Source organism: Protomyctophum bolini, assembly GCF_963924005.1.
Source record: "Protomyctophum bolini genome assembly, chromosome: 1".
In the NCBI taxonomy this organism is placed as follows: domain Eukaryota; kingdom Metazoa; phylum Chordata; class Actinopteri; order Myctophiformes; family Myctophidae; genus Protomyctophum; species Protomyctophum bolini.
Genome location: NC_137862.1, coordinates 16,598,513 through 16,621,685, shown reverse-complemented (window position 1 = coordinate 16,621,685; position 23,173 = coordinate 16,598,513). Strand labels below are relative to the sequence as shown.

The following is a 23,173-nucleotide window of genomic DNA, read 5'->3' as shown; positions in this document are numbered from 1 at the left end:
CTGCTTTAACACTGATGCACAGCTGTGCATGACGACTTCCTATCAATATCCCACAAACTCTCTCTCAATCTCTTTCTCTCCCCCCCAGCAGTGAGTGTCCACATTCGGTGGCTGTGGACACCGGCCACATCAGGAAGGCCAGCTGCTGGCACAACTGTCCACTGACCACACAGCTAATGTGGATTTGACCGAGGGGGAAAACCATGGAAACCGGAGAAGAATGGACCCAGATGACAGTGGTAATGGATTGTATTAGCTCTGTGTCCGGCTGTGCCGTACCCCTCTCTACTCCCCTCGCCTCCCCTCACCCTCCCACTCCCACCACCAACACAACACACACACACACGCTGGCCAGATGAAGAGCTTCTTAAGCCCACTGAACTCCGGGTCCAGCCCGCCTGCCTGCCGGCTTGTGTGCCCCGGCTCTGCCTCCCCCCCATGTGCTCGCTGTGGACAAAGATAGTGACTCTCAAAGGGCTGGCACAATGCTAGGGCTCAAAGGCTGCCATTACTGCCCGCTCCTCTCTCCATCACCACATTTCTCCAGTGGAAGAAAGCCCATGGGCCACACGTACGTTGGTAATACATCCTGTAGCATTGACAAAATGACTTATTACTCACCCAGTGCCACCCCCGCCCCCTCCTATACCTGTCAAACCCCGAGTTAGTCCTCACTGACCTTGAGAGATAAGGAGGAGTGACGTTGCACCCCCAGGCCAGCAATACACTTAATTTTCGCTTTACCATCCCCCCTTATACTGTAACCCACAAATACCCCTGTTTAGTTGTAGATCTGCAAATCTTTGGTGCACGACATTGACACGACAGTAACGAAAAGTGTGCCTGTGGCTGTAGCTGTGTTGTCTTGTGTGTTGTTGCTGCTGCTGCCGACACCGGTTTGTAATGTGCGTAGTGCATTGCCGGTGCACCTTTTCAGCTCACAGTAAAGTCACATACCTGTTCAACTCATCTCCTTAGTTGCGTGCATTATTCTCCAACGCAACACTGCTGAAAGCAGCAGCAGGACACAAGTAACTAGTAACTTCCAAAGCGACCAGACTAGTAACTGTAATGTGATTAATCAATTTGGAGGAGTAGTGTAGTTATATTACTCATTACCGACCAAAGTAGTGTAGTTACAGTAACTAGTTACTTCGTTACTAGTTACACCCAACTCTGAGTGGTTCTCACTTCTAGCCTAGTGGTTCTTCAACATTTTAAGGACCCCCAAATTGTGCTCGCAGTGCAGGACAAAGTGACTGTACACAGTGCAGGACAAAGTGACTGTACACATTGCTGTACAGTGCAGGACAAAGTGACTGTACACATTGCTGTACAGTGCAGGACAAAGTGACTGTACACATTGTGTAGTGCAGGACAAAGTGACTGTACACATTGCTGTACAGTGCAGGACAAAGTGACTGTACACATTGCTGTACAGTGCAGGACAAAGTGACTGTACACATTGCAGTGCAGGACAAAGTGACTGTACACATTGCAGTGCAGGACAAAGTGACTGACTGACTGTACACATTGCTGTACATCTGCTATTTTTGAAAAATTGCTATTTGGAGGTCCTTGGCACGAAAAAGTGTGAGAACTACAGTAGCACCCTAGGACACCTTGGCCAATGCTTCTGTGTCCTCAACTCTTCTCCCTCCTCACTCTCAAGCTGTGGAATGACCCCCCCCCCCCCCCCCTCAGTGAGGAAGGACTGCAGACTCACTCCCCTTTTTTATCTCTGCAGTCTGACAACTCTTCAGACTCCACCTCAGCACTCTTCATTCTTTGTATAACTTCTCGCTGCCTATGTTTCTTTTTTGATAGATGCTAATTGTACAATGCAGATGAATGTTGGTTACTTGTTCATGTTACGTTATGTATATTATTTTTCATAGACAGTTTGCTTGTCCACAAAGGCTAAGAATGTCGCCCTGGCTAAATTACTAAATTGTAAATAAACCAACAAGTTCAAGGTAAAGCGTGTGGTTAACCAACCCCGAGCACCTGTATTCTAGGTATACAATTAGCGATGTTTGGCCTATTTTCCCGTGACGGCACATGTTGACTTGGGGGATATAAGTTACGATTCTGTCCGGTTCTCTCAGTGGTGTTTGTCTCGTGGCTCAAATCCGCTTTAGACGGCGCGCCTCCGTCGTTTAAACTCCTTTTTACTCTTTTACATCTTCCGAACAGCACTTCCGCATTCCTGGAGTGCGGAAGTGAATACGTGACCCCCAGGGTACCCACTTCCAGTCAAACATTGGACGTTTGGTCACATTTGTCCCAAGACGTATAGGCTGATTTACATAGAGAAGATACCAGCTTTTCATGTAACTACAGTGATGACAGTGAAGGACAGAGCTGTTCTGACAGTGGGAGATGAAGTGGTGTGACAATGTGTGAAGCAAAAGTGTCTGCTGCGATCAAGCACTTTCACACGCCACAACACCCCCCAGCCGATCACGTGACAACGTGTCGATGACATTCGTCCATGTCCTGCTTGTGAGGGGACACGCACAGACCAGAGATATGATGATCCATAGCATTTTTAATCAAATAAAGAGCCGGCGAGAAGTGATGAGAACGGAAGCAGCGGCAATCGTCCTGGCGGGGCTTCGGTAGAATTAATGAGGCACCCAGCTTCCTTCAGCATGCCAAGTTCCTAAATGTCTCCACTTCATCAGCATTCACTTTCTCGAGCCCCACCCCCACCCCTCCCACACACACACACCTCCTCCTGGCATGGGATAGGCTCAGCGCTGCATCCAAAACTATGTTGCCCCCTCTTTGCCCTCACTCCTCGGTATATCTGAGTTTAGAAGCTTGTCCTCCACGCGACCTTGAGCTCCTGTAGAGGGGAGAGAGAGAGAGAGAGAGAGAGAGAGAGAGATTGATGTCCAAATGAGTTTCAGCAGATTGGTCTCTGTCTAAGGCTGCCATGGTGGAGGGGCAGTGAGGGGTCCCTTCCACCGGGCTGGCTGTCAGGTGGAGGGGCAGTGAAGGGGGCGACCCCGTTCCGTTCAGAACACAATGTCCTCGCACCACCTGAGCCCCCCAACACCTGATATATACTTGGTTGCACGCCTCTGCTGCACACTGCAAATCTACAAGCTCACAGTGCATTTGCGGGCACAGACACAGGTGTGCAAGCTAATTGTAAATCAGGCTTTGAGGGGTTCGATGCCTGTTAGTTCAGCGCAGACCGAATTGATCGTCCTGCTAGGCCTCTATCCAAAACTTAGCTGGGCTTGCCCTGTCAACTTCATGCCGTCACACCTGTCTTGTCTTGTCTTTTAGCAGCAGCAGTGACAGCACCATTTTCGCCTATACCACTATTACTTTTGCGCTCTTTGAAAAAGAAAAAAAGAGAGAGAATGCCCATCTCCAAGACGGAGATGGGCATTCCCATGGTAACCAGGTCGGGTGGTATAGGCAGCGATATCAGGCCAAGCTCCGATGCCATTTGCATACAAATTGCCCAGCTGGTACCTTGTCGTTATGACAACAGCACACAGCTCCCAAGAATTCATTTGGAGGTGAAACACAAAGAGGAAGCAGCCCGGCAAAGCAGTCATTGATAAAAAAAAGAGACAGAGAGAATTCCTTCTCTTTTTCAGCACGAGGATATTTTGCTGACAGCTCGTTCACACGCAAATCCAATTACTATGTACCTGCATGAAATAGGTTCAGAATGGAGAGACATCATTACATGCTCCAGAAATGTATGAATAACTGAATAAATGATTTTGATATTTGCCAGGTGTGAAAGTGCCGTTAAATAGGCCTATGATGATGATTCATATATTATTTCATATACGAAAAAAATTAAATAATGAAAAAATAAATTAAAAAAAATTATCTGCAGGGGAAAGAAATATTAAAGAACTGCATATCTGAAAGTAACCATGTTCCATGCAATCTTTTGGACTAGGACCAAATTTGCAGACAGACAGATTCCATATCATGCCAGCCCCTGTCGCTGCTTCACACTAACGTTAATTGCCACTTGTACATCAGCTATGTTCTGCACGCGACACAACGCGCAAACCAAGCATAAATCAGGGCATGCATTGCAGTAATCCGTGGCAAATCCTTGGCATTGGAGCCCAGAGATTGATCTCTGCCTGCACACTCAAAGCACAGTAGTGCCCTCTACTGTCCGCAGACGGGCATTGGTCGTGTTTACAACACAGACAGCATGTGCTGTCTTCTAGATAAATGGATAATATTTAGCTTCAAGGGCAACACTTTCCCATAGTCATCCTGGCTCAGCTTACTGGCCAGTTGAAATGACCTGCTGTGTGGGGCCAGGCCTCCTGTATAACCCTCCTGTGAATCTCTCTCCGCCTATATCTGTTTACCACAGCGAACCCACTGGGGAGTTGAGTTTAATCATTGCCCTCTGGTGTTGCTGCCAGCCAGGCCATCACACAGGGCTAATCAATGCCTCTCACAATGAGGGCGGGGGGGTTGGGGAGGGACAACAAAGCAGCCTTGACCTGCGGCTTGGCGCTGCTCTGAGGACAAGGTGAGTTCTTCCCACATTGCCCCCTCCCATGTGTTAAGGATGCGCCGAGGGACCCGGGGGGCCCCCATTGACATCCATGATGTTTACAGATTGTCAGAGTCAGCTGGTTGCAAACCACTTCGGCCTGGAACTTGAAAGAAATGCTCGAATCAGCAACAGGATGCGTGTGTTAATATATTAATAAAGGGGAAAGTGTGTGCGTGTGTGTGTGTGTGTGTGTGTGTGTGTGCGCGCTCACCCGCACGAGTGTGTGTGTGTGTGTGTGTGTGTGTGTGTGTGTGTGTGTGTGTGTGTGTGTGTGTGTGTGTGTGTGTGTGTGAGCGTGTGTGTGTGTGTGACACTATACTTTGGAGGACCAAATGTCCCCCACACAGAAATAGACACTGTGAGGACCATTTTCCTGGTCCTCACAATATAAAAATGCCTGTTTTATGGTTAAAACTGAATTTTAGAGATGCATTTACAATTCCAGGGGTTAGGTTTAGGATTATACGGTTTAGGGATTTGAGATTTAAATTGACCCGATTTACACTCTTGTGTTGCAGGATTGTGTTTTGTGCACTAAAATATAGCCGAAGAAGATCTGCAATTATTTCGGCTTTAGACTTATGGTTAAAATGCCCCACAATTGCAAAAATCGCATTCATGAAATCAATGTCCTAAAAAGGTTGACAACCTCACAAATATAGTAATACAAAGCGTGCGTGCGTGTGTGCGTGCGTGTGTGCGTGCGTGCCGTCCCCTTCTGCATGGGTGAGATGAGAGGAAAGGTGACATGCCTCTCCTCTCCCCAGCATATAAATGCTCTCTCTCCGCCTGGCGCTCCAGCACGTCTCCACTCAACCTCTGGTCGCTCTGACCTCTCCACCCCCCAAGGTCACCACAACCGCTCGGGCAGCTCGGATCTCCCTTCTCTCTGCACCTGACCCATCACCTATACTGTAACCATCCAGCTCTCAGGGCAGGCGCCATGGCAACCCGATGGGGACTGTGCGGTGCGGGGAAGATCAGTCATGATTTCAGCGTGGCCATGAAGACTCTCCCTCCAGGAGACCACCAGGTACTCAACCGCTCCAAACAAACACACTACATCTTCATTGCCACAGAGGGATGCCTGCCTCGACTGGGGATGACAAGGTTGGTCGCACCGCAGTAATGAAATTGTGCATGTGTGTGTGTGCGCGTGCATGTGTGTGTGTTGCTCGTGTTCTGAACAGATAGCAGCCATCGCGGCGAGGAGCCTGGAGCAGGCACAGGAGTTTGCCAGGAAGCACGGCATTCCCAGAGCTTACGGGAGCTACGAGGAACTGGCCAGCGACCCTGATATTGGTGGGTTAATTACAACATTAACAACAGTTAACACACTGTGTGTGTGTGTGTGTGTGTGTAAGGGGCCTTTAGAAGATCGATGATGAGACGTTGGTTTTAATGACATTAGCGTTTGAAGCTGCAGCACAGACACTGTCTGGAGCGTCTCTCTCTCTGTCCTCTGTCCTGTGCACTGCAGACGTGGTGTACCTGGGCGTGTTGCACACGCAGCACTGGCGCGTGGGCCTGCTCTTCCTCAAGGCGGGCAAGAACGTGCTGTGCGAGAAGCCCTTCGCCATGAACTCCAGCCAGGTGACGGACCTCATCGCCGCTTCCAGGACCAGTAGCAGCTTCCTGATGGAGGTACAGATGTACCGTTCCAACACGTTTCCTGATTGTTTCCTGAATTAGCCTAATGCTAATTCTATTGCTTTGCTACTGAAACGAAGTGTCCAGCAGAGGAATTAACTGTATCTATTCGGGGAACCGGAATAGAATTAACACATCCACATGATCCACTTTCAGATTCAGAGCAGATACTAATAGAATGCTGTTGCTGCCGGTTGTTTGGGTAAAAGGAAATCCTGTGTCATTCATAGTAATAAGGTGTCAGTTAATTCTACCTCTGTTCGTCTAGGGAGAGTTGACTGGTCTTTGATGCTCTTTAAAGGTGATATAGACAACTTTTAAGCCAAAATGTAAGCCAATATTTTACGTTGGCAAATGACCCCCTTTCTCACGATGACGATGTTCTGTTTCTGACATTGCACTGACAATCTACTGAATTGCCAATGGCAGGACATGTGAAGTTCTCGTACGGCACATCTGTAAGAGCTCTCTCCAAGAACATTCCCCTCCTCCATCGCAGGCAGCTACCTATGACCAATGATGAATGTACAAGTCAGTCCTGATCGTCTGTGGGCAGATGCTTTTATCTAAAGTGCCTTACAGAGCCACGAGTTGGATTTGCTGTGTGTGTGTGTGTGTGTGTGTGTGTGTGTGTGTGTGGGGGGGGGGGGGGGGGGGCATGGAGAATCTATGCCTCTGATTGTCTGATGTCCTGCCCCCTGTGGTCATTCAGTTTTAGCTCTCCCCTTCTGGTCAGATTGAATTCAAGACCAGCTGAAATGGCTTTTTGTGACCATAATGTAACCCCCCCCCCACACACACACACACGCGCATAACTGTCTTACAGTGAAGTATAGGCTTAAGTGGTTAAGAAACTGCTACTGTTTTATTTTTGGAGCAAGCCGCTCCAACATTTGACCGTGTTTTGCCTATATCAGCACGGTTTTGTTTGTCCATTTGTCCATATCAGAATGTCAACAACAGCTGCAGCCACCGAGCGGTGTTGTTTAGCAGCCTTGCATTTAATGGGCAGGGATTTAACCTGGCCCCTGTAGCTTAATGAAATTAACTCATCAAAGCCACCGCTCACTTCGCACTGAGAATCAAACCCTGATCATTCCTTTGTTGCGGAAATATGACGAATGATGAAGACAGACAGGCAGACCTTTATTGATCCCACAAGGGAAATTCAGTTGTCATGGCATGTCATGCACGTCTGAGCAGATGCTTTTATCCAAAGTGCCTCACAGCGTCTTGGTGTGTAAACCTTTTCAGTATACTTCTCCTCCTCAGAGGGAATTAAACCCCTGTTACTGCCATGCTCATGGGCATGCAAAGGGCTGTATCCTGCCGGCTATGACTTCCATTCCCTGATATGTTCAGGTTCAGGTTTTTGACAAAATCCCTTTAAGTTTAAGGATATTCACAGAGAATTCCGGATTAACCATTTTCTTACCTTAATCTGATAGTACTGAATAGTTATAGTACATCCAATAAGGAGTGGTACAGGTGAAAAATGAACAACCGTGTCTCTTTGCAGGCCATCTGGTCCCGCTGCTTCCCCGTGCACGCCGAGGTACGCAGACTGCTCGCCGAGGAGGCGGTAGGGCAGGTGAAGCTGGTCGAGGCCTCCTTCGGCTCCCCACAGCTCCACATCCCCCGCTCTGTGGAGAAGGAGCTGGGTGGAGGCGCCCTGCTGGACATCGGGGTGTACTGCTTGCAGTTTGTCCTCATGGTGTTCAACGGGGAGAGGCCACAGTCCATCCAGGCCACAGGAGTGTTGCTCGACTCAGGTACTTATAGTAGCTATAAGCAATAATATAATATGTCAACATTTTAATGAGCTTATTTTTTTGGCAGTATAGTCACCGGGTCCCATAGACAAATTATGCACTTCCGGAAAATTTGTCTGGCTGGAATAATGTGTTCCTTCCACTCGTTACGTCCTACCGGGGAAACTCCCGCCTGTTATAAGAAGCGGCATACTTACTTATGCATGGAAGCAAGCATAAGCTCAATTTGGGGCTCTCCCCAGGTTGGCAGAGGGAGAGTAGTGCCCAGGATTACAGTTTAGGCAATTGGCACCGGGTGAAAAAATGGGTTAAAGAATCGTGGGATAAAAATTATAGTAAAAAAGAAATGCGGGTGTCTGACCATGTCGGTCATGTGACCACACCTTGAACCTTGAACTGGATCCTAAAACTCACAGCATTGCAAGCAGGCCAGGATTGGAGTGGTGTGACATGTCCTCTTGGACCTATAGTTATTAGGCTGACAGCAGTGTTCTGGACAATGCTGAATGTGTTCCAGAGATCATTTACTGAGGCGGGTGAATAGTGAGTTACAATACTCCAGGTGGGACAAAACAAACGCATGAATAATCATGTCTAACTCGGGTGTGTGAAACAAGGGAGGGGTGTCGTGTTAAACAACAGTTTAAGATCCTGCACAATGTAAAGGTTACGATCATTAACCAGACACACAGATAATAATAACAATTTGTTAGGCAGCACATTCACAATGATTAACGCGCCTTTACGTCGTCTCTCACTGATGTTTGACAGGAGTGGATGAGTCCATGGTGGTGGTCATGAAGTTTTCAGAGAACAGGATGGCCTCCTGCACTTTCTCCATTGCCGTTCCTCTGCCGAACGATGCCACCATCAGTGGCACTAAGGGCACCATCAGGGTATGACTTGAAGCCAGCCTTCACAATACTGGCACATGGTGTCAGGCTCTCAACACTCTCTCTTAAAGCTTTAGGTTAATGTTTGTTGTCTGTCCTCCAGGTTCTTGGTCCAATGCACTGTCCTACCACACTGGTGGTCAATGGGAAGGAGACCCAGTACCCCCTGCCTGAACCCTGCTTACCAATGAACTTCACCAACAGCACAGGGCTTCGCTATGAGGCAGAGGAAGTGAGGCAATGCCTCCTCAAAGGTATAGGCAAACGGTAGATCAGTGGTTCCCAAACTGGGGGTGGGGAGCGGGGACCCAGGTTAAATTCAAGCCCCAACTCAAATCTGATTATTTTGGGGGGTTGCAGCTTGAAAGGTTTGGGAGCCCTAGTGTCAGTAGATATAATTTACAATATTGGCTAATCTAGAATTGGCTGACATTGCCAGAGGAGAGTCAAACCCTATTCCTGTTACAGTTAGTGGCATATCTGCCTACTGAGTTACAAAGGAGTGTGTCTCCAAGATATTGAATACCCAATGAGCAGCCTCTTTGCTGACTTTATAGAAAACACAGAACAACTGTTGACGTGACCAGGAGTTTTTCACAAGCCTTTTTGATGTATTGTAGCAACAGACAGCGTTAAAATTAAATACATATTCTATTGATCAGTGTTCAAACAGCCTCCCCCAAAGGATTTTTAGTTTCTGTGAAACTTAAAACTTATCGTTGCTGATGCAGGGCAATGGGGAATGAATGAAACCACTGAAATATTGATCCACCGCTTATAGCAGTGGTGAAAAGTAACTAAGTACATTTAAGAACAGATTCTAGGAAAGGGAAAAAGGGTCTATAGGGGTGGGTCGTGGCTGAGATTTGCGCACGCCCTGATTGGATCTCACCGATCTGTCCGTCAGCCCTGCAGGCCACTCCTCTCCCACCTAGTGAAGCGCTACGTCACATAATTTGGAGCGACACCCACCCGGAAGCGTTGACTCCCACTTCTAGACCAAGGCAGCCAATGCGTTCCTCCAGGCTTTCATTTCGCGCAGACGAAATGAAAGCATGGGTATCGAGGCTATGAGCTTGTAGATCTGCTATTTTCAAGAGAGTTGTATAACATTTTTAGGATACATTTGAAACCCGTGAAGAATACATGTGGCTGAACAAACTGGCCCCCCATCTTCTGTACAGGACTTAAGGAGAGTCCTCGCATGCCCCTGTCGGAGTCGGCCCTGCTCACCGAGATCATGGATGAAGCCAGGAAGCAGGTGGGTGTGGTCTTCAGCCAGGACAGCCAATGACAGTTTGTCAAAGACAAGCTGTTTTCTATCATCTAAACTTCGGAAACCAAACATCTCTGTAAATCTGAATAAACAATTATATATATATATAGTCTGTGTTTGCTGTGTTCCGTTTTGTTTTGTCAATTCGCTAGTCAGTCTGGCCAGCTTCCTGTTTGACTAGATTTCATAACGTCACCTGTTACATAGGCACATTGTTGCTGATATGTCATCAGCCAGCGCCACTTAATTTGTCCATGCTTTTCTCACGTAAGAAATAGCCAGTTTGAGACTCGAGAGTTAAACTTACGGTAAAAAGTAAACACTAATTTGTTTCATTAGTCCACTATGTCAGATTCAGTACATAAAAAAACCTGACGGTTGTGTGGGTTTAGTTTAGTTTAGTTTAATGATTTGCATGTTGCACAGTTGCAGGGCAACAGTAGTAGCTGCACGGTGCGCATTTATACGACTTTATACGGCTTTTCCCCACCCTGCATGGCCACCTACCCTGGAAATAGGACCTAGCTTTCCAGACTTAAGAAGCGAAGTGACAAAACAAAACATGGAATGCAGCGAAGCAGGCTGGAACCCAGGCTACTACAGTATAGGCTACTGTATGTGTGACGTGTAATATAAACACGGCTTTTATTCCTGAGGTAGAAACATTTGTTTTCTGGGAATTTTACCTGATTCAGTATCAGTAGGCCTATGCAGTATATTTTCTAAGAAATAGAGAGGTCAAACAAATGGCACCCACCTCATGGAATGACTTGATTCATTTGTTACTTGATTTATAATAAAGGCCTCAACTCCATTCACTGCCTTGGAATCAATGTAATGTCTGTATCTTATCCTTAGCCATACCAAACCATTCCTAAACTTAAACATGTTATGTGTTACCCTTACCCCAGGACCCGGGTGCACTCCACCACCAAATGCACCCATAACAAATCGATGTGAGTTGTAATGTGTATGACACTGCCATCTGGTGTCCAAATTATTTTACTACAATTACAATACAAGCTGTCAGCTTGTGCACACATTTCCAACACAATTAAACAGTATACAGAAATCAGTTTTAGCCTACATGTTGTATTTTCAGATTGACAGTCTGACAACAGACGTCTATCTATCTATCTCTCTCTCTCCTCGCCACTCGCCCTCGATATGCGCGTTCACGCGAGGCTGTGCCATATTAAGTGTCGTCCGAAACCAAGCAGCCGAATAGTAAGCCTGCAGTTTTCCCCATCGATGATGTCACTGGTGGACAGGTTTCTGAACTGCCTCAGCCCTCCTATGAGACACAGACTGAGTAGAAAATAAATTGTGGTATTTTATCATTTAATAGTGAGGACCAATTATATGAAGGTAGGTTGAAAAGTGGTGAAGTGGTCCTTTAAACCTTACAACTTCATGGACCGGTGTCCTCCCGGGCCCTAAAAATACTCTGTCTGCTTTGTTTTCCACCCCTCCACACCAAATCTCTTCGTCGTGAGAATAGCCGAGATCTACAAGCTCACGACGTGTCGTTCTACGATGCGTTGAGCTTTTTATTTTTTTGCTTAGATGATTTTGGTGCAGACAGAAGAAAGAAGTCAGAGTCTAGAGAAAATCTCTAAAGTGTCCCACATGTTTTGCATGTCATCACGATCAGGTCACATGAGTCATCCATCTCCAAATATGGAGTTCATGATGTCAGACTTGGTCTCAGAGTATTCTGACTAGTAACATCCATACCCAAATATGGAGTTCAAAGTCTGTGTGGCCCAAATACAGAGCTCAATGGGTACAGGCACGGTTATTTGAACTTCAAGGAAGCTTTGTTTGTGAGTAGTACTCTTAGGTTGTTAGTTAATTTGTTGAATGTTGAAATCATGGCAGTAGATGGCGAGAAGAAACCAGTCCTGGAAATGGTGCAGGCAGATGGTGCTGACGAGGGCTGTGTGACCATCGTGCTGCATGATGAGGACCACACGCTGGGCAACTCCCTCAGATACTTGGTAATGAAGAATGTAGACGTGGAGTTTTGTGGGTACAGCATCACCCATCCCTCAGAGAGTAAGATCAACTTTCGCATCCAGACACGAGGAGGAGTTCCTGCTACAGAACCACTGAGGAAAGGTCTAAGCGACCTCACCGATGTCTGCCAACATGTTTTGAACACCTTTCAGGCACGGGTTGATGCGTTTAAGCAGAAGGAGGACCTGCAACCTATGGAGTGAAAAAAAGCATCTCAACGGAGTCTACACAGCAGTCATCCTCGTGCTCAAGAGAAGCTTGAGGAATTGAAGAGATGCTCCAGACTGCAGACTTCGCCAACAGTCACCCCCTTCAACAGCACTCGACCAAAAAGCTCACCCAGCCAGCAAGCAAAACCACTCTACTCCGCTCATAACAAACAAGCTACTCATACTCATTCTGATGCCCATACAAATAAATTAAAAAACACTATCTTACATTTTGGTGAATTCCTGTAGCACTATGAAAATCCCCATTACCACTAGGCTCCCCTTATAGTCATACAGCACTTAGTTCAGAAAAATATAACTTTCTTTAATTATGGTGAATTTCTATCTGCGACTTTTATCAATAATTTAGCTCTTAGTATGCAGTGTAGCACTATGAAAATCCCCATTACCACTAGGTGACCCGGCCTTATAGTCATACTTACCGGAATTTAAAATGTATAGGCCTAGTTGAGTAAAAGTACAAAATAGGCTATTGGCATCAAAATGCACTTAAAGTACCAAAAGTAAAAGTACTCATTGTGCAGAAAGGCCAATTTAAAGTTTTCAAAAGTATAAAAGTATTTTGAAAATAGCAACGCATTGTGAGCTTGTAGATCGGCTATTTAAAAAAAAACAAATCGATAATGTATAGGGTCTACTGGAGCACCATTTTACAAAGGGTGACAGGGCTTTTGCAAGCAGGGCTCCCAGGCTTTGGAACAGTCACCTTTCACCTTATGTTTGCTACTGTATCTCCTTAAAGACCCACTTGTATAGGAAAGCATTACAGATAAGGCGAACAATAACAATAAGTCAAACATGACTCAAAAAGGCCTAGTGTTCACGCTTAGTGATGTCTCAGAACATGAGACGAGTCGGGGCATTCGCTTGATAACTTAACCTCTATAAAAGAATCGTAGTTCAGACCATCAGTTAAATCTCTCTCAAACGCTAGGAGACACAGACTATTTAGGCGAGAGGTTGTCATTGTAGTTCTGCGTGCACTTTTCACTCTTTGCCTTATTGTGAATACGCCTCTGACTGTAGTGTTTGTGTTAATATAGCCTAACCATTCACCAGTTTCATTAGACTGTTCAATGCTAAGCAGGCCTGATATTGTAGTTTGAACTCCAGTGCAGATGCCAGAATGAAGATGAGTGGTGAAGAGTTGCAGAAGACAGCAGGCCCTTGGGTCAAGTTTCTACCCCGGCTGGATAATAAGGGTGAAGTCGACTGATGATTTTGATTGACTTTATTCCAAAATTCACCGTATAAAATGAGAAATATACAAAAATACGTAACAAAATCAATAAATCCATAAACTGACCATAAATTCATGGTCTGGCTCTCTGCCTGTCTATTTGCCTCTTTTTGTATCTCTGCCTCTGCCCAGTTCTGTCTGTCTTTCCACTCTGGGCACTCCCACTTCGCAGTTCAGCTCTCACCTCTCAGTGCTAGTTACACACCTGGTTCCACTCATCAGCCCAGCCCATTACAAACCTGCGAACACTGCTACAATCCACCCACCACCTATAAGACTGGACTCTTTGTACGTACATTGTCAGTTCATGTTTGATGTTCTGCTTTGGAGCTCTTGTTTTGTTCCTTTGGAGTTTGTTGCCTCTGTGCCATACTGTACGTTCGATCCTGGTTTGTTGCTTACTGTATACCTACAGTATTTTTGTATTTTGGACTGCTTTACTTTTGCTTGTCAAAGTTGTCATTATCAGTTGTAGTCTGTTATCAGTTGTAGTCTGTTATCAGCCTGTTATCATGAGCGCACTTCCCGTTCTTATGACAGCGACCAGATAACACCAATGGAACAGAAACCAATGGATATTTCAAGAGTGAGAATACAATAAAAATCTCACATTGGGAGAAAAACGGCATCTGAAAGTTTGATGGGGCATTTTTTACACATGAGTGCAGCTAGAACTTTTCCATGGCATCTTATGAGAGGCAGTGTTCTTCTGCTGCCGGTATGCGCATGCATGCTGTTGCTTATCAGTGTGACGTCGTCTGTTAAGGCGTCTATAGGCCTAAATATCAAATAAACCATGTTCACATAAACCATTGACCAAAATGTACATCACTGGTCAGTCATTGTGCAGCATAGCTCAAACCTCCTTTGCATCAACCATAAAAGTCCAGTAAACCATAAACAAAATGACAAACATTGTTCCCCTTTCAGCCAGGCGCAGTTTGTTCCAGTGTCCTTCCTTTGCGGTTTAACCGTCCCTTCCTTAATTTAAAAAACAAACTTCTCCATGTACATGCCATTGCACTTGTTCTCTTGTGATAGTATCTGTTCCTCTTGATGATTCTAATTGCAGCTGATGTGTCCCTGTGGGCAGGAACAGGAAGACCTTCAAATAAGGCATTGGAGGAGTGACTTTAGTCTCGCATAGCAAGACAACTATTCCACAATCTCCGGATGGAAGTATTTGAAAATTGCGAGAGGCAACAGTCTGGTAACGCAAGACTAAGGAGTGACTGACTTTTGGGCAGGAAACCATTCAAATAAAAGCCTCAAGGACAACACATTGTGACCATGTGGAAACATCCCTGTGGGTCTGTTACACCATAGCTACTCAACCTCTAAATTGTACAGTAAGTGAATGTAGCTACTTATAGAACCTTCCACCACTGCTTTCAATTCCCATGCAATGAGGTAGCTAGAACAATGCTACTGCGCTTACACTGTGTGCATGTACAGAGTTGAGATACGATTTTTAGTATTTTTTTTAATAATTATATTTATAACATAAAACAGCGGTATTAACTTTTTAAACCCCTGGTTTGTTGGTGAAGTAAAATTATAATGAAACTTGGGTGAGGCAAGGTGCTGCTGGATTAGGGCATAATAGGCTCCTTCAATTTAAAGCAAGCTGTAGTGAGGATCATGGACATGGACGAGACATGGCGCATGAGAGCACAGGAGCTGGTGTTGAGACAGAGAGCAGAGCTGCTGAGTGCGCTGTGCCGCAGCGGGTCTGCGGAGAATCTGGAGAGGGTTCTGGACGTGCTGATCGCACGCGGCGTGCTGGTCTGGGAGGACTATCTGAGCGTGCAGGTGCCAGGGAGGGCTCTGTGCACCAACGCCAGGCATCTGTTGGACGTCATGCACAGCAAGGGTGTGGACGCGTGCATGCTTTTCCTTACTGCTCTAAACCAGGTCTTACCCGAGGAGGTCCATTTTACAGCCGGCCTCCCCTTGGGAGAACGTTGTGATCTAGATGACACAGCAGGGGTAGAAGAGCACCATAGCACCGCTACTGAGACCCTTGTCACGGCCAGGCCGGCTCTGGTCCACAATCTCAGGGGCTGTGTTGAGGGAGCTCTCGCTGTGCTGCTAGAAGCAGGAAGCCTCACCCTGACGGACTGCGATGAAGTGCAGCTACCAGCGTACACGCCCTCTCAGCAGGTGACATGAACTTGACACCGTGGCCCTTTTTCACCGGTTGGGAACCGGGTCAGTTCTTTTTGGTTCTTAGTCCATGAGCCAGAGCTCCACAATTAATTAGTTAATTTATGAATTGAGTGCAAAACCATACCTATATTCAATTATTTATAGGGTCAATATAAGTAAATTTATATATGATAAGCCTTTTCATATTTATCACTATTTTTGAAAAGGTAAAAATATAATTAATAGTTAATAGAAGTAGAAACTTCCCAAGTTGATTATTTAATCTACGGTAATATAGGTTTGGTTTTGCACACTCAAATTATAATTTTGGCTCATGGACTAATAACCAAAAAGAACTGAACCGGTTCCCAACCGGTGGAAAAGGGGCCTGTGTGAGAGATTGTAAATGTGTTGTCTGAACCTAAATAGTTTCCAAAATCAACCCAGTTTACATGTGATAAATATTTTACAATAAATCAATTCTAATACTAGAAACAAAATCGAGTTCACGTTTTCATTTACAAGTTGAAAATAACAGTTGTGGAACTACGTTATTGATAATGCGTTTATGTTCAAGGATGACTTGAGAATATCTTTCAATTTAATAGGCAAGACATCTGCTGGGTCATGTCGGCTCCAAAGGGGAAAGTGCGGCCAAGGTTCTCCTGCAGTACCTTCAACAGAAAGAGAGACATGAAGCGTCATTGAACCAAGAGAAATGGATACATTCTGAAGGTATTTCATATACCAGTAGTTACATCATTACAATTAACATCTTATTGTGTGTGTGTGTGTGTGTGTGTGTGTGTGTGTGTGTGTGTGTGTGTGTGTGTGTGTGTGTGTGTGTGTGTGTGTGTGTGTGTGTGTGTGTGTGTGTGTGTGTCAATACCGTGAATTCAAATAAAAGTCTGGTAATAAAAAAAAAATATTAAAGTAAGTATTGGCATCAAAATATACTTAAAGTACCAAAAGTAAAAGTGCTCATTATGCAAAATATCCCGTTTCACAAGGTATCATATGTAAATTGTATTTTCAAATAGCCAAAATTTAAATAGGGCTAAAGGCAATTGGTTATATGTTTTGTAATAATAATAACAATCTACAAAGTAACTAGTAACTAAAGTTTTCAAATAATTGTAAAAATATAACAATATTCGGATCTGATGTAGTGGAGGTAAAAGTACAGAAAATTAGTAAAGAGTAATAAGTAAAGATTTATACCAACTAATTTTACTATAGTCCACAGCACGTGTACATGTACTTACTTACTTTACACCATGTGTACTGTAAACCATGAGTATAGTTAAACAAAAATGTGTGCCAGTGTAAAGCTTTACAATTAAATACTGTATTTATCATCTTATTTTACATGATTATTATTTCATGTTATTTGCATTAGTTTTGTCCATCATTACTTGCCACGCATTCATATTATGAGTACAGAAATCAATAAGGAAAGTAAAGACTAGTAAATTACCTTGCAAGTGTGTGCAAAGGCAAAAATGATGAAATTTAGATATATGTAGACAGCATTATGTAATGTATAGTTTCATTGTACAGATATTCTAGTGTTGTTAGACAGATGTTAGCTTACTTATGATCCTTATTCCTTGCTGACTCTTTCTATGTATTTGATGTATTCCCATGTGTTGTTCTTGCTTACTATAAATCGCTCTGGATTAAAGATTAAAGGGGGTGTAAAGAAAAAGTAACACACTTCCTGAGCCAGAGTTGAGTTCAGGAAGGCACACCTCAGCCTGGACACATGTGGGATTTGAACCTGGGTCTCCCACGTGGAAAGCCAACATCTTAACTAAAGGCAATTACTTATAGACTATACTATAGCATATCGTCAATGTTGGGGTGGAAACCTTGTATGTTCAAAACCGTTAATAATTTTCAGGGAATAGAAAAAGGAACCAATTCAAATGGATTCATTGCTTTTGTGTAGTTAGAATATTCATAAAACCCACAGTGTCACTTTCAATCTGGCTTCCCTATTTTTGGGCAAGTCAATATAGGCGGGAAAATCTTAAAAAACAAAAACAAAAAGATGAAATATGGAGATTATGTTTATGACAGCGACAACATCACCATTCACTATAACCTATCTCATGTGTGTACTGTCTGTCGCAGAATGCTTGCAGTACCAGAAAAAGCTTCGCTGCACTGTGTCGGCCCAGTCTCATTTTCTTGGCACCTGTGAAGGAGCCAGCAACCTGTCTTTGGATGATATGTACGTTGACAGCCGGTTGGAACCTGCCCATAATTGTGCCGATGCTGCCCACGGTGTTTTGGGCCTGGAAGACATAGTAGTTGGCACGTCAGGCATAGCGAACCAGGCTGCTGACACGGTACTGGTGTCTGGGGTGGCCGGCATTGGGAAAAGCACACTCCTTCAGAGACTGCACCTGTTGTGGGCTCGAAAGACAGCCCTCCGTGACTTTGTCCTGCTGTTTGCTTTCAGCTGCCGCAGGCTGAGCTCGGAGCATAAGGAACTTTCCCTCCAAGAACTGTTGTTTCAGCACTGCTGCTGGCCAGATAGAGAGCAAGATCAGCTCTTCCAGTTCATCTTGGACAACCCACACCTCGTCCTTTTCACCTTCGATGGCCTGGATGAGCTCAGACAGAGCTTTTGTGATGAGCAGAGGCATTGCTGCCCCACCCAGCGTGCCCCGGTTCACGTACTGCTGTTTAACTTGATTCAGGGTTCCCTCATGAAGGGAGTGCGGAAAGTGGTGACAAGTCGCCCGGAGGCAGTGGGGCCTGCCCTGAAGAGGTATTTGCGCAAGGAAGTCCTCATGAAAGGGTTTTCCCTCAGTGGTATTGACTGTTTTGTGAAGAAGCATCATAGTGACCCGACTGTGGCTGCCAAAGTTCTGGTGTCTCTGCAGAACAATAAAGCATTACTGGCGCTGTGTCATACACCCTTCCTTTGCTGGATAGTCTCAAAGTGCCACAAGGAGCTGCTTGGCTGTGGAGAGGGAAGCATACAAACCATCACCGATGTTTACTTACTGATCTTCCAGCACTTCGTCCAGCACCAAAGCCCCCAGCAGAACGGCCTGGAGCTAGGTTTCTTGCAGGGTCACCTAGACTCAGCCTTACATCTGGGACAGTTGGCCTTCGAAGGGATACGATCTTCCTGTTACGTCTTCACGGGTACAGAGCTGCAGACATGTGGGGTAACAGAAGAGTATATTGGCATGGGCTTTCTCACCTCCTCCCCTGGCTGTAAACGGTATGAATTCTTCCATGTAACCATGCAATGCTTCTTCGCTGCTTTGTACATTGTGCTAAACGATACTCTTGACCGTTCGACCATCCCTAAGCTCTTCCAGCCTCATTACATGCAGGAGACGAGCTTGAGCAGTGCATTCTTCCGGTCTTGCATGACCTCCTCCACTACTGTCCAACAAGAAGAGGTTTCAGAGAGGGAAGCCGTGGCAGCAGAGACTCCCAACCTACAAACAACAGCCATCTTCGTTTCCGGGCTCTTGTCTCAGCGGCAACGCAACCTTTTGTGCCGCTGCTGCCCAGGGCCCACCCTGGAACAGAAAGTGAGACAGGTGGTGAAGTGCCTGTGCAAAGGCATGAAGAAGCACTTCAAATCCATCCCTCAGTCTGTGGAGGGGGGGGAGAAGAGCATGCATACCATGCCCGGCTTTGTGTGGCTCATCAAGTGCATTTATGAGCTGCAGGAGAGAAGGATCGCCAAAGAAGCTATGGCCAAGCTGGAAGTAGAACACCTTAAGCTGACATACTGTAACATTGGTCCTGTGGAGTGTACAGCACTGGCCTATGTAATCCAACATCTGAAGAAAACTGTTGGCATCCAGCTGGATTATAACTCTGTTGGTGATGTCGGCGTGGAGCAGCTGCTTCCATGCCTGCATGTTTGTCATGACCTTCTGTAAGTATGACATATCATCAGCTTAGTAATGCAGTTCCTTTTTGTCTCCACTATAACTGCCTTCCGTCTATAGACAACCCGGTCTGGTGGAGATCTGCACACTTTTCAAAAAAAAAAATTCACTCAACAGTATCTCTATCATTTTCTATACTATACTATACTATTACTATACTAATAAAGTCATAGATGTGATGCGGTGCCCAGGGTTCAACGTATATTCCAATAGCCTTTAAATACATTAACATAGAAGATCTGCTTAAGGATGCGGCCACACTGAACTCTAAGTAAGTCTGCTTATATGAGGGCGTATTTTGCCAATTATTTTCAATGGGAAGAGAGGTTTTATGCAGAAATCTGCAAATGGCTACAACCCAGGCTAGCAACAACCCGTATTGGCAGAATACACCCTCATAGGTAAAATTCCAGTTCGGTGTGACCACACCCTAAGCCTCTTTTTGTTTTATCCTCTGTCAGCCTCAGAAACAATAATATATCAGATGAGGGGATTCGCAAGCTGATTGCTAAGGGCATCCAGTGTGAGAGCTTCCAGAGGATTGCGTGAGTATGCCCGTGCTGAAAAATGTCACTCGTCACATTTTCTTCAAAATATAATTTCGGACAATTTATTTTTGAGCGGCTCCAGCCGCTCCTATGCACAGCATTATGTGTATGTGTCTGTATGAGCACGGAATGTGCTCAGCTGATTGGCTGAGCACGAATGTGATGATGTATGTGTATGATGATAAGAGCACCGCTCACTTCACACAAGTGTGATGTTTATATGTCAAAATGGACATGCAAATAGCCGTTTCTATTTAATAATATTTAATAATATATAATCCTTGATTGTCTCTCTCTAGACTATTTAACAACAGTCTAACTGATGCTTGCACGCTGCATTTTTCTCATCTCTTGAAGACCAAGCAGAATTTCCTTTCCCTAAGGTCAGTGAATGTTTTTTCTTTCCCACTATACATTTATAATGCAGAAAACGTCCAATTCAGTGTAATTTCTGTGCACCATAAAAAGGCCATTCGCCATGAAAAAAAGTGCATGGCAAATTAGTTATTTTATTGTTTCAGACTAGGCAATAATAACCTAACAGCCGTGGGGGCCAAGCAGCTGGCTGAAGGACTGAGATTGAATCAGTCACTGAAGTACTTGGGGTATGGCCATCAATTGAACTCTGTTCTCAGCTAGAGGCCTATACACATTCTGTTGGTTTTTATTTACTCTGGTCCTACTTTAAACTTGCTCTTCGTTTTCAGGCTTTGGGGGAATAAGATAGGTGATGCAGGAACAGAGGCCTTAGCCAATGCTCTTGAGGACAGCAAAACCCTGGTGTGGCTTAGGTAATATAACCTTAGTTTACTTCAATGAATCACAATCAACTTCACATTCCTAATAATTCAAGTCAAGTTTCACAAGTGATTTTGGTATGTCTAATGGCAGCCTGGTAGACAATGGTGTCGGCAGTGCTGGAGCTTATGCCCTCGCCAAAGTTATCAAGAACAGTACCTCGCTGGAAGATCTTTGGTAAGTTTTGGAGTACATAATCACAATGATTTGAATACTGGGGAAGTACATTTTGATTTGATATTAAGGTCATTCTTATAGCTCCACATCATCTCTGCTCTGCTTTCTTATTTCCTCTTAAAGGTTAACACAGAATTGCATAACCAGGATGGGGGTTGAATGTCTCATTGAAGCCCTGGAGCATAATACCAGTGTCAAGTCAGTGTGGTAAGTTATAACCATTTAAATTCTAAAATGAAAACACTATTAAACTGACAAAATCAATAGTTAGGCTAAAGTAATAGCGACGTAAAAAGATAATAACATTTATAACATATAATAACTTCTATTTCAAACTATCAATTAACTTAGTCTTATACAGTCAGGCGTTGTAATTCTAAAACAAAGGTAGTAATTTATTAATAAATTATTATTATAATTATTATAATTCTCTATTTCCATTACATTTTTAAATAAAGGGATTTCTTTTACATATCAAATATATCAGATCATTTTCAGAACAGCTTCTCAAGAATCTCATGTGAAAAGATTACCAATTGTTACTGGCCCCCTCAATCCCATCTTGCATAATCGTGTCTTGTATTTTGAATTAAATCTTTAATATGTATTTACAATTCAACGACTTACAAACTAAAACAATAGTAGTTATTATCTTCTAATTTACAAACTATATACAGTCTCTGTAATCACTCTGTGGGCTGAATTTGGCCCCTTCTGCCACCAGTTTGATACCCCTGGTCTATATAGTCTAGACCAGTGAAGACCACCCAACGTGCAAGGATGTCTTGCCTATGTTCTCTTTCCCAATGTAAATTGCAAGCTTCTTTGGCTGGGTAAATAGAAACGGACAGTATCAGCATCCAACTTTGAAACTCAATTTGGTTACGTCATTCACATATGTCAGTTTTTACACAAACATACATAGTTACGTCATCAGCCAATCCCTGATTGGCCGAGCGACGCCACCGACATAGGGAGCCAATCCAATCAGTCGAGGGGCCACCGACACCGGCAAGCTGCCAGCTCGCGATCTGATTGGCCAAGCGACGCACGCCACAAAAAATACACAATCCCTGATTGGATTGGCCGATCAGCGACGGCACAAAAAATACAAATCCCTGATTGGCCGAGGGGACCACCAAAAATTCACAATCCCAGATTGTCCGAGGCAGTCACCGACATACGCAGCCGAAAACAGTACTTGCGCCGCACTGCTCGTGCAAGTAACAAGGATTTCCCTCTTTATAGTGGTAGAAATCTGGTCTTCCGCTCGGTATACCCAGGTTTATATCCAGAGGAAATTACGCATTGCAGCTTTTTAAGACATTAGTATAAAACCCATAATAGCCTCGTGGACCTGCAGGTTGTGTGTCGTGTTGTTACACACCTACTGTATGACATCCAAATACCTGTATAAATTATGTACTTGGGAAGTAATGGCATTTTTATTCCGTTTTATATATTCTAGGCTGAGAAGTAATGAGCTCAGCAAGGAGGAAGTGGAGGAAATGGCACAACGTGAATGCCGACTAATCTTCTGATTCAACCATTGCAAACCACAACAACCAGAAGATTCCCCCCCAATGGCATTCATTGGAGCAACCCTCGACATCCATCAATCCATCCATCTTCAACCGCTTATCCGGTGTCGGGTCGCAAGGGCAACAGTTTCAGCAGAGAGCTCCAGACATCCCTTTCCTGAGCAACATTAGCCACTTCTTCCTGGGGAATCCTGAGGTGTTGCCAGGCCACTGTGGAGATCTAATCCCCCCCATCTGGTCCTTGTTCTGCCACAGGTCTCCTCCCAGTGGGATGTGCAGCGAGGACCTATAGGGAGATGCTTGGGAGGCATCCGTACTAGATGCCTGAACCACCTAAGCTGGCTCCTTTCCAAGTCAAGGAGCAGCGGATCTACTCTTCTCTCTCCTATTTCTGAGG

The 23,173-nt window shown here is 44.8% G+C and overlaps 3 protein-coding genes across 3 annotated transcripts; all 3 read left to right on the top strand.

Annotated features, from left to right (window-relative positions):
* Nucleotides 1-214: 214 nt before the first annotated feature.
* Nucleotides 215-10,167, top strand: LOC308312965 (trans-1,2-dihydrobenzene-1,2-diol dehydrogenase-like; the record flags this gene model as incomplete). Its single annotated transcript, XM_080759795.1, has 8 exons — nt 215-239; nt 5,408-5,591; nt 5,749-5,860; nt 6,039-6,202; nt 7,728-7,980; nt 8,752-8,876; nt 8,977-9,127; nt 10,058-10,167. The coding sequence occupies exons 2-8, from the start codon at nt 5,502-5,504 to the stop codon at nt 10,165-10,167; spliced, it is 1,005 nt and encodes a 334-aa protein (XP_080615921.1). The 5' UTR covers nt 215-239; nt 5,408-5,501.
* Nucleotides 10,168-12,023: 1,856 nt separating this feature from the next.
* LOC308313073 (DNA-directed RNA polymerases I and III subunit RPAC2-like) lies at nt 12,024-12,371 on the top strand (the record flags this gene model as incomplete). The annotated part of the gene is made up of 1 exon (XM_080759974.1): nt 12,024-12,371. One exon carries the CDS (start codon nt 12,024-12,026, stop codon nt 12,369-12,371), a length of 348 nt encoding a protein of 115 aa, XP_080616100.1.
* A 2,932-nt stretch (nt 12,372-15,303) lies between these two features.
* nod2 (nucleotide-binding oligomerization domain containing 2) lies at nt 15,304-22,843 on the top strand (the record flags this gene model as incomplete). The annotated part of the gene is made up of 10 exons (XM_080790044.1): nt 15,304-15,801; nt 16,395-16,521; nt 17,923-19,699; nt 20,174-20,257; nt 20,560-20,643; nt 20,782-20,865; nt 20,968-21,051; nt 21,152-21,235; nt 21,359-21,442; nt 22,704-22,843. The coding sequence occupies 10 exons, from the start codon at nt 15,304-15,306 to the stop codon at nt 22,774-22,776; spliced, it is 2,979 nt and encodes a 992-aa protein (XP_080646170.1). The 3' UTR covers nt 22,777-22,843.
* Nucleotides 22,844-23,173: the final 330 nt, after the last annotated feature.